This window comes from Rhamphochromis sp. 'chilingali' (genome assembly GCF_963969265.1).
Source record: "Rhamphochromis sp. 'chilingali' genome assembly, chromosome: 8".
NCBI classification, from domain to species: Eukaryota; Metazoa; Chordata; class Actinopteri; order Cichliformes; family Cichlidae; genus Rhamphochromis; species Rhamphochromis sp. 'chilingali'.
Window position 1 is genome coordinate 20,612,325 of NC_137935.1, and position 14,720 is coordinate 20,627,044.

Sequence of the window (14,720 nt, forward strand, 5' to 3'; positions counted from 1 at the left end):
TATGTATGATTTGTATCACCTTCATGTTTCCCTCTCACCACATATCCAAACCAATATCATGACCAGCAGCTTTTACAGCTGTGACTCCAGCAAACATCAGCTGATACTAGAAAGTAATTAAATAAATTCTAACAACAGCTGATCAAGCTTGAACGTGCTGATGTTGTTTAGCGCAAAATCCGCTGGTTTCCTCTTTCTGTCGCAAAGTGGGCGATAAACAAACAAGAGAGACAGGACTTGTGGCAGAAAAGCCGATCAGCTGATCATTGATCAGTTTCATGATTGAAGTAGCAACAGGAGAGGGAGGGGAGAGGATGAGAGAAGAACAGGCAGGTGTGCAGCAAAACACAGAATAACTCCAGCTTTGTGTCTTTTTTTCATTCTAGCTGAATTGGTTAATCCAACCTTTCGTTGTTTATACCGTTACAAAAACAAGCAAACATAAAAATGAAAAGTCACCATCGGTCCACCGGGCAAATGTATGCCCAATGGCCAGTCCAGCTATGCGGTCAGCTGGTGGGTAACAGGCATCTACGAAAACATTTAGAGCACTTTTGCAAATATGCGATGTCTTGATAATTCGAGCAGATATTTGAAGTTTACACAGCACCATTCTTGCATGAAAATATCTTTAAAGTTTATTTGTGACCCAGAAAGAGTAATATTTCAAACTCCGCCACTCTGTGTTCCTCCGCCACTGCCTCGTTTGAGTTTTGGACGAAATGGATTCTGGGATACTGCATTTCGTCATTTTGAACTGATTGGAGACCAAAACAGCCAATCAGGGTTTTTTGCATCCAAGTCTGTGATTGGCTGGTTTTGTGGTACAACTATAACGGTGTACAGAAAGAGCTGAACGCACACGGGAAGAAATGTTGAGAGCGCAAGCAACACATTGCGAGCAAGCGCAAATGCAAAAACTGAGCGAGAGGGGCTGCTGTTTGTGTGTGTGTGTGTGTGCATGGATAATAGCAAACACTGAAACACATTTTTTGCACACAGCGATTACCTTTGTTCACTCAAATTGATCTTTTCTTCGCTCAAAATAAATTTCTCCTCAAAATGCAACACATGCACCTGCAAAATGTTTTTACGTGCGCTCAAATTTTTTTACGTGCGCTCAATTTTTTTTTACGTGTGCTCAGAATAGTGGCACAAAAATAACGCCATACTAAACAAGTAAAGGACGATCTAACAAGGAAAGATACATGCCCAGCATTATATCAATCACAAGACAGCCTCCCCCTATCTAAAAAATGTCTTTATTATCTATATTGTGAATATTCACAAAACTAACACTGAAACATGTGACTGATATCATAAACCTATCCAGAAAATGAGTAGTAAGGGCATGAGGAATAGCTCAAGTTAGAAAGAGAGTATTTTTTTCATATAAATCTTTTTACAAGAGGACTCATCTGCTGTCTGTTAGAAATAATGTAGGTTCAAGGCACTTTGCATTGGCTTTACTGTTCAGATTTGTAGACAGATTCATCCTTTATGTATTCTTTGTTTGTTTTAATTTCAGGGTTTAGAACCCCACTCAAAGTTTATGCAGAAAGATGAAGAAGTAAAAGGTTTTCATTGCTATATACTAGTGATGCTATTGATTGTACCTAAGCAGTGATGATCAGCAGATCACCCTAACCTCAAAGGTTCATGGTTGCCCATGAATAACCAATGAATAGAGGGACATACAAAAAATGAAAACTGGCATTACTATAGTTATGCCAGACTTATTATACTTCCCTCTATTATATTGAGTGAGTAAAGTAAAAAGTATTAATAATGTGCTCATAAAAACACAAAAATATTTAATTATATTTAAGCTATGTTTTTTTAGTTGTATTGTTGTACACACACACACACACACACACACACACACACACACACACACACATACAGGTATTTACCAGGTATGTCTCTTTTGGCACATATCAGCGATCTTTTCCATTTCCTCCCTCACTGCTAGCCTGGTGGGGGCCTCTAAGATAACTAACAATGACGCAAATTCTTCCAGGGGGCTTTTTAATGTTTTACAAGGCCAGTGCTTCAAAATGTATGAAGGCACTTAACGTGAGCAAGGAAACTAAATAAAGTGTGTGATGCAATGCAGGACGGCCTACCAGGAAAGTGACTAGCAGCTTTAACAATGCCTGAGTGCACTCAAATGCCTGAGCCATGTAGTGGAACTCAATGAGATGCTGCCTCATTTTGGCTCACTGGGGATTTGTGAGACTGCATGTGGCAGTGGGTAATGTAGGTGATTCAACTCACTTGCACTGGCCTGTTGTATGGCTCTGAACTAAGGACAGAAATAGCAGTTACATAAAGGTAATCAGTACTATTGGTGACTGAGCTACAACTAAGCTTTGACCTTGCACAGTGAGACAGCAAAACCCTGTTTTTTTTTCTTAATTTGTAGGTTTTGCTTGTAGTTCTTATTGAAAGTGTATCATTTGGCTGTTTATGTTATCAAGCTGCTACTGTTCAGGATATTTTTCTAATATTTAGCAACTTCCAGCTTCTGAACTAGCTTGTGTTAAACAAATTTTCTCTTTATATTACTCCTAGCAAACTTTGAAAATGGTTACATTTTTACAAAGTTACTATACGATTTTATAAGATTGGCTCATAACTTATTTTTTATGCAGTGAAACCAATTTTCAAGTTTTTTTGTCACTTTTTCAAGCTACATTATTGTTGCATGAAGATGTTTCAGATATGCCCTTTAAAGTGGAATACCCCATAGTAATAATAAAATTTACAATAGAAAAAGCGCCAACAGCCATTCTCTCTCAGCCCACCCTTTTCTCTTTTACTCGCCTCCTCAGTCATTCGTTCACACTCTGCTTGAGATCTTTGAATAGATTAAGTGCCACAGAGCAGAGTGAGCATGTGTGTATGTGAGGTTATCTGCTTGAGTGGATGCAAGTTTATTTTAGAAGAACATCAAATGTGATCCTCTGCTGCCCTCTATATTCTGCTGTAAATGTGTTTGTGTGCTCCCTTCAGAAAAATATGAGCTCATTAACTGCGTTCAGCTCATGGATTTACAGAGAAATGTCTAACACTGGGTTGATTAACACCATGGGGACGTGGTGCATGTCTCCCTTCTACTCTCTTTCACAACTGTCAAGTGTGCTCAGTGTGACCCTGCTTTCATCTGTATCTGTGGCCTCCACCTACAAAGCCGTTCCCTTTTTTGGGGTTGCCTCTCCGGTGCACCGTTGTCACTTTCATTTGCACCAAAGTGGGTGAAATTGATTCACAGTGGTTTATGCTTCCTAACTGAATGCAGTGATATCTCTGAAGTTTGACTGATTTTGACCACTGTGACGAAGAAGCATTCTCTTCATCATTTTTAAGCTGCGTTTTATTTAAAAAATCCCTTTACTTTTTAGAATTTCATAATGTTGCCTTAGCTACTTACCATTAGGTAACATCTACATGTTCATCTGTATTTCAGCGTCTCAGGCGGAGTCTTCCCCCAGGATTACTTAGGAGAATTTCATCAACTTGGACCACAACCACATCAGCTACAGGGCTGCCTACCATCGAGCCAGGCCCTGTACGCAGAGACCGCTCAGCCAGCAACAAACACACTACAGAAAGGTAACACGTCTTACTCAGAAGGTTTAACATTACTGTCATTTCTTTATCTGACTTTTCTCCTCCAATAAACCAGTGATTTTTGGAACAACTCAGTGATGATGACCATCTCAAAGAGTCGCTCCATGTCTGCCTCCTGTGCTGCCTCTGTCACATCCAACCACCTGTACAGCAAACCACTGGGAAGACCAGGTGTGTGTCTGTGAATCTATTTTACTGCAGAGTGTAGAACATTTCAGTTATTTTGGGTAAAAACAAAACAAACAAACAAAAAAAGCGAGTATTGATTTACAATGCAATCTTTTTCAGGTTTCCCTCCCTCCAACATATCACCTCTGGGCTCTCCTTGCTCATCTCCTCCTGTCCAGGGCACTCCTGCCTCCAGCCCTACGATAAAAATATGTTCAGTGCAGCTTCCTGAGCCGGCTGGGCCACTAACAGAGCTAGTACCTGGCTCTGTGGCCCCCAAAAGCCACCACAGAACCTTAACTCACAGCCAGAGCGCTCCGAGCTCCACCACCACTCACTGGCGGCCTCCATCACTCTGCGGCAGGTAATTTACACGCTATCACATACTAAATCAGTTATTTACTTACAATATATAGAGCGATTCTGACCGCAGAAAATTTGATTGTACAATTTATGTGTCATCTGCGTGTGAGTGGGGGAAATTAGTCACGTCATTAGTTTGCTCTGAGAATAAAGCAACATCCAAATTACCAGATGAGAGAGATCAATTAGGATGGACCGGTGTGTATACTCTGAATGCTTGTGTCTCTCTGCTCTCCGTTAGCTGTGGCAGGCCGTACAACAATCGACTAAACAACGGGGTAGAGTCTGAAGACAAAGGAGACAGAATACCCCACCCAGGTAATCAAGTAAAAAAATACATATTTTTCTGTTTATTCCAGATACAAATTAGAGCACAACTGATATTTCAGCAGATATCAGTTGTTTGTCAATCTACTGGTGTCGGTATTTACAGCAGCCAATAAATGTAAATTGAAAAAGTAAAGAAGAAACAACAGAAACACCCTTCAGTTATATACAGTTGCATAGTTTACGACATTCAAGCAGAATGTAAACAAGAAATCCACCACTCGTTATGGCAATAAAAGAGTTTGTTTTTGACACAAATTTTAGTAAGGATTCATAAATTTGTTTGTTTCATGTGTCTGAAACAAAAACATATCGGCTTACATATCGAGGTCTTTTAAGGTCTCGACCTTAAAATAATCTTATATAAGGCAGGATCTAAATCAAGGGCGCTTCACCTAGGACAGCTGAAGTTTTGGACATTTGGATTTTGATTATGTTTTCATGGAGTCATTATAAAAAAAAGGTCTTATAGTTAACATTAACATAGGATTAACTCCAGTTTTTAGTTAAACAGAAACATCTTTGTGTTCTAGTGATAATGTATTCTCAACAGAAGAAACACGTCTGTGTTCACTTCTAATGTGTTTAGTCCTTTTTAATGTGTCAAATCCAATGTGGCCATAAGTACTAGTGTGATTATTAAAGCTACCTTTCTAAATCGTGTCATGTTTTTCCAGATGAGCGCGCAGTAGCGTCATCAGACTATGATAGCACGTACGACAGCACCTATGAGACCAACCACAGTGACAGCAGCGACTTTGCACAGAATGAAGAGGAAGCAGAGGGAGGCAAGAAGCCTCCTGAAGCAAGGGAAGGTTGCAGGGAGTATCCGAATGACGGCATTGTTCTTCACCCTGTCCTGCTCTCTTCAGAGGTAGACAATCAGACCTCACTTAATGTCCTTCCCCCAAAATAATTTCATTAAGAAGGAATAATTGAATCGACAATAAGAGCAGCACTACATCATTTGCGAATTATGTGAAACCATCTTATGATGTCATGAGCTAGCTATCCTCTATTAAGCAGCAACTATCTTTGAAAGTTACTTTAAAAAAGCTGGTTTTGCTTTAACAATATAAGTCAATGAGGCACAAAACAAATTTCCCACGTGTGGGACTAATAAAGGTTATCTTATCTTATCTTATCTTATCTTATCTTATCTTATCTTATCTTATCTTATCTTATCTTATAACATTACGGTCACCTGTCTAATATTGTGTTGTTCTACCTTTTGCTAGCAAAACAGGCCTGACCGAAGGTGTGCTGTGGTATCTAGCAACAAGATGTTAGCAGCAGATTCTTTAAGTCCTGTAAGTTGCCAGGTGGGGCCTCGCAACATCCTACAAATGTTCGACTGGATTGAGATCTGGGGAATTTGGAGGCCAAGTCAACACTTCAAACTTGTTGTGCTCCTCAAACCATTAATGAACCATTTTTGTTTTGTGGAATGATGCATTATCCTGCTGAAATAGGCCAGAGCCATCAGGGAATACCGTTTCCATGAAATGGTGTACATGGTCTGCAGCAGTGCTTAAGTAGGGAACATGGATTTCAGTATCCTGGTGCCAGGTGTTCCAAAGTAAGCAACAGGCATTGATTTACAAAGAAAACATGACTCATCAGACCTTCTTCCATTGCTCTGTGGTCCAGTTTTGATGTTGTTGGAACTTTCAGCAGTGGACACTCTGACTGGTCTACAGCGATGCAGCCCATACGCAACAAATTGCAGTGAAATGTGTATTTCGAAGCCCTGCGACAGACTGGCGACCTGTCCAGGGTGTACCCCGCCTTTCGCCCTATGACAGCTGGGATAGGCTCCAGCGCCCCCCGCGACCCTGAAAAGGATAAGCGGAAGCGAATGGATGGATGGATGTGTATTTCGAAACCAACATCAGCATTTTGAGTTACAGCAGCTCATCTGTTGGATCAGACCACACTGGCCAGCTTTCACTCCCCACATGCATCAATGAACATTGCCCGCCGATGACCCTGTGGCTTGTTCACAGCTGTTGCTTCCTTGTATCACTTTTAATAGATACTGACCACTGCAGACTGGGAGCACCCCACAAGTGTCATAGGTAGGACCCAAACGTGGGCCTCACGGAGCACAACGTGAAAACTCAAAAACAGGTTTATTGCTTTGAAAACTTAACCAAAACATGAGGCAGGAACAAACCATCTAAACTGGGAAAAACATGAGCAGGAAGAAACACACTTATCTGACTGATGTGATGGGGGAAGCAAAACTGAACATCATACACACGAGAATGAAAAGAACTAAATAAAACAGGAAGTAAAAACACTGAGACCACAACTAAGACATGTGAACTTGACACAGCGATTGGAGAATAAACACACAGAGACATGACTGACTGGGGGGATGAAGAAAGGGAACAAAAACATGATAACTAAACACTGACTTACCCAATAAGGAACACAGACTGGAAACAAAGAGAAACTAACATAATCAAACAAGAAACTATGAACCACAAATAGACATAATGAAACTCAGAGGCACTAGGAAAAAATGAATAAATAGAAGACTATGAAGCTCCAAACCAAAACTCATCTTAACCAGAACGAACCAAAAACCCTATAGAACAGTGAGAACTATAATACAAAGATAACGAAAAACAATGAGAAAAAAGACAAAAGTGTGGGTCGACGAACCAAGGATCATGACATCAAGAGCTGCAGTTTTGGAGATGCCCTGACCCGGTCTTGTAGCCAACACAAGTTCGCCTTTGTCCAACTTGCACTAATCCTTATGCTTTCCCATTTTTCCTGCTTCTTATGTAAAAGGCTCACATGGCCCCTAATATATCCCACCCACTAGGAGGTGCCATGACGAAGAGATAATCAGTGTTATTCTCTTCACCTGTCAGTGGTCATAATGTTATGCCCGATTACTGTATGTCTACAGAGTGCATTAAGTAAACCAATATTCCTACTGTTGTGTCACTGTGATGACTGAAATTTTTAAGTCCTAAAGGTTATTTTACCTTACGTCCAAATATTTCTTTCACCACCCTGAACTTCTCTTTGTTCACTTACCTTTGCCTGACAGGACAAGCCAAACTTGGCCCCAGAGACTCTGTTAATGCCAGGGCTGGAGCCTCTAATGAGTCAGCTTAACAACTGGAACTTTCCCATTTTTAGTCTTGTGGAGAAGACTCACGGCAAGACGGGCTGCATCCTCAGCCAGGTAAATACTTTGTTAGTGAGGAAATGTTGCAACTTTAATGAAAACAAATGGTCATTAATTCAATAAACAGGAACTCATATTGTTGAGATTACATTTGCAGTAGACTTATGTAATTAGCAGCTTAACTGGATAAAGATGTTAGCTTGTTAATGCAGGTGGTGGAAAAATGAATTGATTTCTAATATGCATGATTTGATATCCAGGTGATTCACTGTAGTGTGTGTTTTCCTCATGGTGGCATCTCCCAGGTTTCTTATAGGCTGTTTGAGGACACAGGTCTGTTTGAGACCTTCAGGATTCCTGTGCGAGAGTTCATGAACTACTTCCATTCTTTGGAAAATGGATACAGGGACATCCCTTGTAAGTAGAAGGATCACATATTTAAGAAAAAAACAAAAAATGATCCATCATTACCTTTTGCTGCCACAAGGTGGATGTGTTGCTCATGAAATAAACTTTTAATAGCGTGTCTATTTTTCCTGCCTGCTGTTTACTGTGCAAATATATACTGAAAATGTGATGACACGAGCTTGAATTTATAGTGTGACAGATTATTTGAAGGAATATATTGTAAAATAGCTCCTAATCAAATACAAATAGATTTTAGCCTTTCTCTCAAAGCCTCCACAGGGTACATCAAGAGGGAATATTTTTACATGTTTGGGAATACTATGGATAAAGCCTACTTAGAGGCATCAATATCCATCTCATACATATGTGACGTTAATCAAACTATATCAGTCTTGTTGTCTATTTGTGACCCAGATTTTAAGCCATTGTTTGAATTGGCAGATTTACTCATAGCACTTCATTCATTATGCGAAAGACTGTGACCCAACATGTTTACAAGTTGTGTTCTTATTAAAAAACCTTCCAGTGAAACTTAATTAATCAAATCAATCAATTAATAAGTGTTTATTTTATATGGATTTTTATGTTACATCTCCATGTCTTCCATGGATTGTAACATTGTTTTTCTGTAAAAACGAGAGAAGTCGCTTCATCAGCCATGCACTGATGCAGTAGTAATCCATAGTATACAGTATACTTATATGTATACCAACTTTACATATTATATCGCCAATATATTTTAAAAGGACACTGCTTGCATTGAGGCCCAATGAGGTGACCACCGTGATTGAGGGTATTTAAAACTAGTCAAGCTGGGACTTTTCCACTACGCTCTTACCACCCACACTGTTGTGAATCAGCACTTCATTTTACTCTCCTCAGATCACAACCGGATCCATGCTACAGACGTGCTGCATGCTGTCTGGTACCTCACCACTCAGCCTGTGCCAGGACTGCCCACCCTGCTGACTGAGAACGGAGTACACACTGGTGCGCTGTCTCCTACGCATACATTAATCTTCCTGATATTTCATGCAAAAAAAAAAATCATAATTTTAATTCCCGTCTGCCAGACTCTAGCAAGCCTGTTTCCACGTTGGTGTAAATCGTAAAGCTTAAGACACTCATAACTGTACCTAGACTGTACAGGACAGATATTCAGTCAGAGGATCAAAGTGCATAGATTGAAAATTAAGCTGACAATTTTGTTATTTATGCATTAATAACTTCTGTCACGAGGGACCAAGCTGAATAATTAGGACATACATTTAGTCGTTCTCATGGGTCCTGAACCAGAGCTAATGCTCACAACTTAACTAGATGTCGTCCTCAATTTTTATTCATGCTTGTTTACAAGTTTTGGACGGCATCACAAGTGCAGTGTGATAGCAAAATTACCCAGATATTCCCATATTTATTTTTATTGAAAGTAATTTTTTAAAATTATTTTTTCCTCCTGTTTGGTCAATGGCAAGATACTAAAAGTTAGTGATAATGCTGGCATGTCCTGCAGAATGAAGTAGACTTGCAGGCAACATTTGAGAGGAGCGATCAGAGGTCAGAGTCACTGATAGTTTGCCTGTGTTGTCTCTTTGGATGTAGACTCACAGAACGGCATTACACCTGGTGCCACAGGATTCCTGGTGTCCAAAATGAACCCTGTGCTGCAGGAAGGCTATGGCTGCCTGGCTGGTCTTATCCCTGCCCTGGAGCTCATGGCCCTTTATGTAGCTGCTGCCATGCATGACTATGACCACCCTGGAAGAACCAATGCCTTTCTAGTAGCTACCAGTGCACCACAGGTAAATAAATACAGGAAAATGTTTGTGACCTGGAAGGCTTGAGGGAGGAGCCGTAGTGATGGCTGGATAGTGATCAATAAGACTGACGGATGGGAAAGTTCATTTACTGGGAAGCTAAAACTGGGAATGGAGTAGTGAAATGTCATCAATAAGGTCGCCCTGAGCGTTGTCCACATCAAGTTGTTGTGTGGATATTCATTAACCAAGTCCCTTCAGCAACTATACTGATCTTAGAATACTAACTGACTGAATTATTAGTTATGTGATAGTAATTAATGTTTTAAGGTAGATAAGCTCACAAAACTGAATGTCAGTAAGACGTCTTTTCATTAAGTTTATGTTTATGAAATGCTCCAGAGAGATGATAGGCAGCATATTACCAGTATTTGTTTATTATGAGCAGTGTAAACCTTTATAACGGTTCAGATGTAATTATGATGAGATAAGGAGTAATGTAAGCTGTCACATTAACTGCGCTTTGAGCTAAAATCTGCTTGTTTTGCTTATAATTAATATGAATGAAGCCGCTTATCCTGTTATCAAATGTTGTTACAAGAGCGTAAATGGTGTGAATATAAACGTACATAATGCTCAGACATGAGTACTGTTGTTAAAGAGCTTTAAATGAACCAAATACAAACATCAACATACAGCCAAAAGCAGATTAAGTTGTTAGTCTAAGCAGTTTACAGTTGAGACTGAGGCAATGCAGATACTGCAGGTTTTAGGCAACATTATGGTAAAAAAAGAAAGCCAGAATTAGCATCAACAAAAAAACGGATTCTTGTCAAAGTTTTGATTCATGTATGAGTTATTTTTATTTTTAGATTTTGGTGTACCAAATCCTACCTTAAAACCTAACATGTAATATTAAACATGGTTTAGTAAGCGACTCATTACTAAACTGGGAAGATTCATTCATTGACAGATATGAAATATTAATTTAAGTTTCTCCTTCTCCATTTTAGGCTCTTCTTTACAACGACAGGTCAGTCTTGGAAAACCATCACGCAGCTGCAGCTTGGAACCTCTTTATGTCTCGATCTGAGTATAACTTCCTGGTTAACCTTGAACACGTCGAGTTCAAGCGCTTCCGCTTCCTAGTCATTGAAGCTATCCTGGCCACTGACCTCAAAAAGCACTTTGACTTCCTCGCAGAGTTTAATGCCAAGGTAAATCAAATAAGCTACATAAACAGTATAAAACATGACCATCCATCATTCGTCTGTAATTACAATGCTGTTACTGACTCGACTTGATATTTGAATGCAAACTATGATGTGATATTTAGAATCCCCATTTAACAGTTCAAATTTCTAAATGTTGCCAATACAAACAAGACGCAGAATTTAAAGCACAGTTTTAACGATAAACATTTTAACGAGACTTTTTATGAAACTTTGACCTTATCTGACCTTGAAGAAGAGCTCAGAGGTCAAACGTGACACATTGTAAATCCTTAAATGGTACTTTCTATATATTGACAATACACGTTTTCCACCAACAACTTATTAAATTTTACCTTGAAGACCTTTATAATCCAAATTCTAATGGATTGTTAACGTCACAATAATCTACACGCCTACAAAGTTTTATTAGAAATCATTCAAAAATTTTGAGCTATCATGTATATAGACAGAAAGAGTGATACACACATGCAAACACTACCAAAATCATAACCTCCTTGAAAGAGATAATAAACATTTACTGCAGGCTCTTTTCATTTTTTTTCTGTAAAGGTCTCTTTCTGAAGTAACAGAGAATGTCTTTTTTTCACATTGTCTTAAATGCAAGGTCTATAAACCTTTCTACAACTAATCTATAAGCTCTGTTTTTGTTTTTGACAAAAACATCTTTCTAATTCCTTAGGTAGGGGATGAAGGAGTGTCTTGTATTGATTGGACCAATGAGAATGATCGATTGCTAGTGTGCCAGATGTGCATCAAGCTCGCTGATGTCAACGGGCCACTGAAGTGTAAGGAGCTGCACCTACAATGGACAGAGGGGATCGTCAATGAGTTCTATGAACAGGTATGTTCATGAAAATGTCTCCAATATATTCAGAGCGCAGTTTTGTTAAGTGTTCCCTTAAAAATAACTGCTTTCTAAATGTTCAGCATTTCACATAAAACTAACAAAACACAAAAAAACACAAGAATTATTTCAAAAAGAATTATACCAAAATATTCTTTCTTTAACTCTACACTTGCCCAAATCTTTAAATTTAAACAAAAAAAAACAACTTAATAAAATCAACCATTTATTACTTATATATCAGTAATGGTTTAACACAATAAAACTCTACCTAAAATCCAGTGTGATCAGACTGGATATTTTGCTAAAGCCTAACTTGTGTGCCAAAGTACAAGCAATTGCCAGATGCCAAAAACCAAATAGTTATACAAAAAACTTTGAAATACAGGAAGTGCTGTGATGCACAGGAGCGCCTCTAGTAGTGTTTTCACTGTCATCATTTGTAAATAAACCAAAGTCCTGTTAGGAGTGGCTGTTGCAGAACGTTTATTAGATCATTAATGAGAGATATGAGGTCATTTTTTTGTAATAGATTACTAACATAGTTTATGTATGATAAATATCTCAGTATTATTTCCATATTTCAGTCACATGAAAAATTATAAAGCTATGACAAGTTAAAACTATTTTACATTCAGGGATTAGGAGTTATTAATTGTAATTCAAGCTAACTTTCTATACAAAAACAATACTTATTGTGTTTGATGTCACTGTTTTACTAACGAATCCTGTCAATATCAAACAATATCTTGTGAGAGTTAACCAAAAATGTTCTCATCTACAGCCTTATCAGTGATAAACACAATGTGATTTTCAGTGAAGGAAAATCCAAACACAGAACATTCACAGGAGTCAGTCAACATGACAAATAAATCCAGTGGGCAAAAAAGAGTAAAAAAAAAATAATCTAAAAACAGAGGTCAGAGTTCACACAGAAGAAAACAAGGCAAGACAGAAAACACAACAAACACTAAGAATTCCCGGAAACCTTCCAGATTCCTAATTTCTTTCTAAGTACATTCTTCATTCCTTTCTTTGAATCCTCTTAACGTCTTAGCCCTTCTGCCAGACATGTGAGTAGAGGAGGCGAGTAAGAGACACGGGGAGTCAGTCAAGGAAACAGGCATTTAACTAAATGAGACATCCTGGCTTTGGAGTCGGATTTTTAAAACAATGTCAAGTAAATATGATGTTTGGCATGGCGGCATCCTAAATTGTTTTGGTGCAGACCAACTACTGCTGTGTTTCATTATTTCAGATGTCATTCAAGCATAACAGTGTGCTTCACAACTTTATTATTGAGGCCATCTTTCAAATAAATTGACATTGTGTCAAGATATCATACCTTTTTCTTTTATCAAACAAATACACAAGTAGTGAACTGAACAGTTCCTAAAATAACTTATTTGTAGATCCCTCCTCCCAATGTGGTTTGTGTATTTCAGCAGTTTAGCACAGAGGTAACAACACTTCCACACAAAGGATACACCTGTTGATCCTTCGTTACATCTGCTCTGGCAAGCTTTCTGTCTCCTCAATCCTCTGTCCTTCAAATTCATTTTAGGAACTGAGACAGTCATGTAATGAGATTGCTGTCCAGGTCACAGGCAGGGGGACGGAAAAGACGAGAAAAGAGGAAAAGTCTCTTGACTACACAAAGTAGCAAGACAATGAGGCAGGGAATAAAGGAAACTGGGAGAGTGACATTACAGAGGTGACAGGAAATTGGAAATTAAAGCTAAGAAACAGACACAATGAACTAAACCTTTAAAAACTTCCAGTATGCATGAAAGGCATTTCATTTCTTGCCCCTAGAACATTTCTCTAAGGTATAAATGTGTAGCCACATGTTCCCTCTGACAATAACTGAATATTGAAAACATTTACCTATTAGCTCATGTATTTATTACAGCCGCTGTAGATGGATGCCTGGCAACAAATCCTGCTATAAACTCACAAGACCATAAAGATAACAAGCAAGGATTTTGTAGACAGCATAGCACTAATTTGAAAACTTTATTTATTTCTCAGCGGTACCCACAATATAAATTCCTCTCAAATCAGGTCTTTATGTTAGACATACAGGCTGGGACAGAAGCTTGTTATCACAAGGTTGCTTTGACAGCCACCAAACTTAGCATCAGAATGTGTATTATCTATTTAATCCTTTTTAATGAAGGGAAAACTCAGAGAAAGGATATCAAACCAGTGTTCAGCAGCAAGAAACCTCTAATCTGAACATTGCTGATTCCCGAGGAAAGCGACATGCCTCTCATGTCTGCTGCTTAGCATTCTGGTGTTCCTCTGGAAGCTTTGGCTCAGTTGTCTTAAAAAACTTTATGGATTATGTAAGTCCTTTGAGTGACAGCATCCCGGGGGGATGGGGGTTGGGGGTGAGAGACAGGGTGGCGAGGGACAGAGCGTATGCGCATGCTTTGCTTTCATAGAGGCGCATGACCTAAATGTGCCATCCTTTGACAGCACTCATTCACAGTCGCACTGAGGAAGATCACAAGTGGAACGAGGCTCTCTGTGACATCAGAGTCAGCGCAGATATAAACGCACACACACACACACACAAACATGCGTGAATTTTCATCATGCACTGCAATGCACCAATTTAATATTCTACACTTTAAAAATACTCACTTAAAACAAAGTTTCTCTGTTTGATTGTGCCGTGTCTATAAATACACACACACACACACTTTTCACACACAACCACTAGTGCAGTGCACTGACGCCATCCAGGTTTCTGGTTTCCATAGCAATTGGAGCTCTTGGCCCTCTGTCCTCCCGGTGAATAGCTTTGAAAGCTCTAACATCATATAACAAAC

The 14,720-nt window shown here is 39.0% G+C and overlaps 1 protein-coding gene across 1 annotated transcript in view; it reads left to right on the forward strand.

Moving 5' to 3' along the window:
• Positions 1–14,720, forward strand: part of LOC308401624 (cGMP-inhibited 3',5'-cyclic phosphodiesterase 3A-like) — a 71,267-nt gene that overhangs the window by 48,389 nt on the left and 8,158 nt on the right. The window contains exons 3-13 of the mRNA XM_080889906.1: positions 3,470–3,615; positions 3,689–3,804; positions 3,922–4,165; positions 4,406–4,482; positions 5,169–5,365; positions 7,559–7,696; positions 7,945–8,056; positions 8,930–9,037; positions 9,650–9,849; positions 10,818–11,021; positions 11,719–11,880. Coding sequence (XP_080746032.1) covers positions 3,470–3,615; positions 3,689–3,804; positions 3,922–4,165; positions 4,406–4,482; positions 5,169–5,365; positions 7,559–7,696; positions 7,945–8,056; positions 8,930–9,037; positions 9,650–9,849; positions 10,818–11,021; positions 11,719–11,880 — 1,704 coding nt within the window. The remainder of the gene's footprint in view (positions 1–3,469; positions 3,616–3,688; positions 3,805–3,921; positions 4,166–4,405; positions 4,483–5,168; positions 5,366–7,558; positions 7,697–7,944; positions 8,057–8,929; positions 9,038–9,649; positions 9,850–10,817; positions 11,022–11,718; positions 11,881–14,720) is intronic.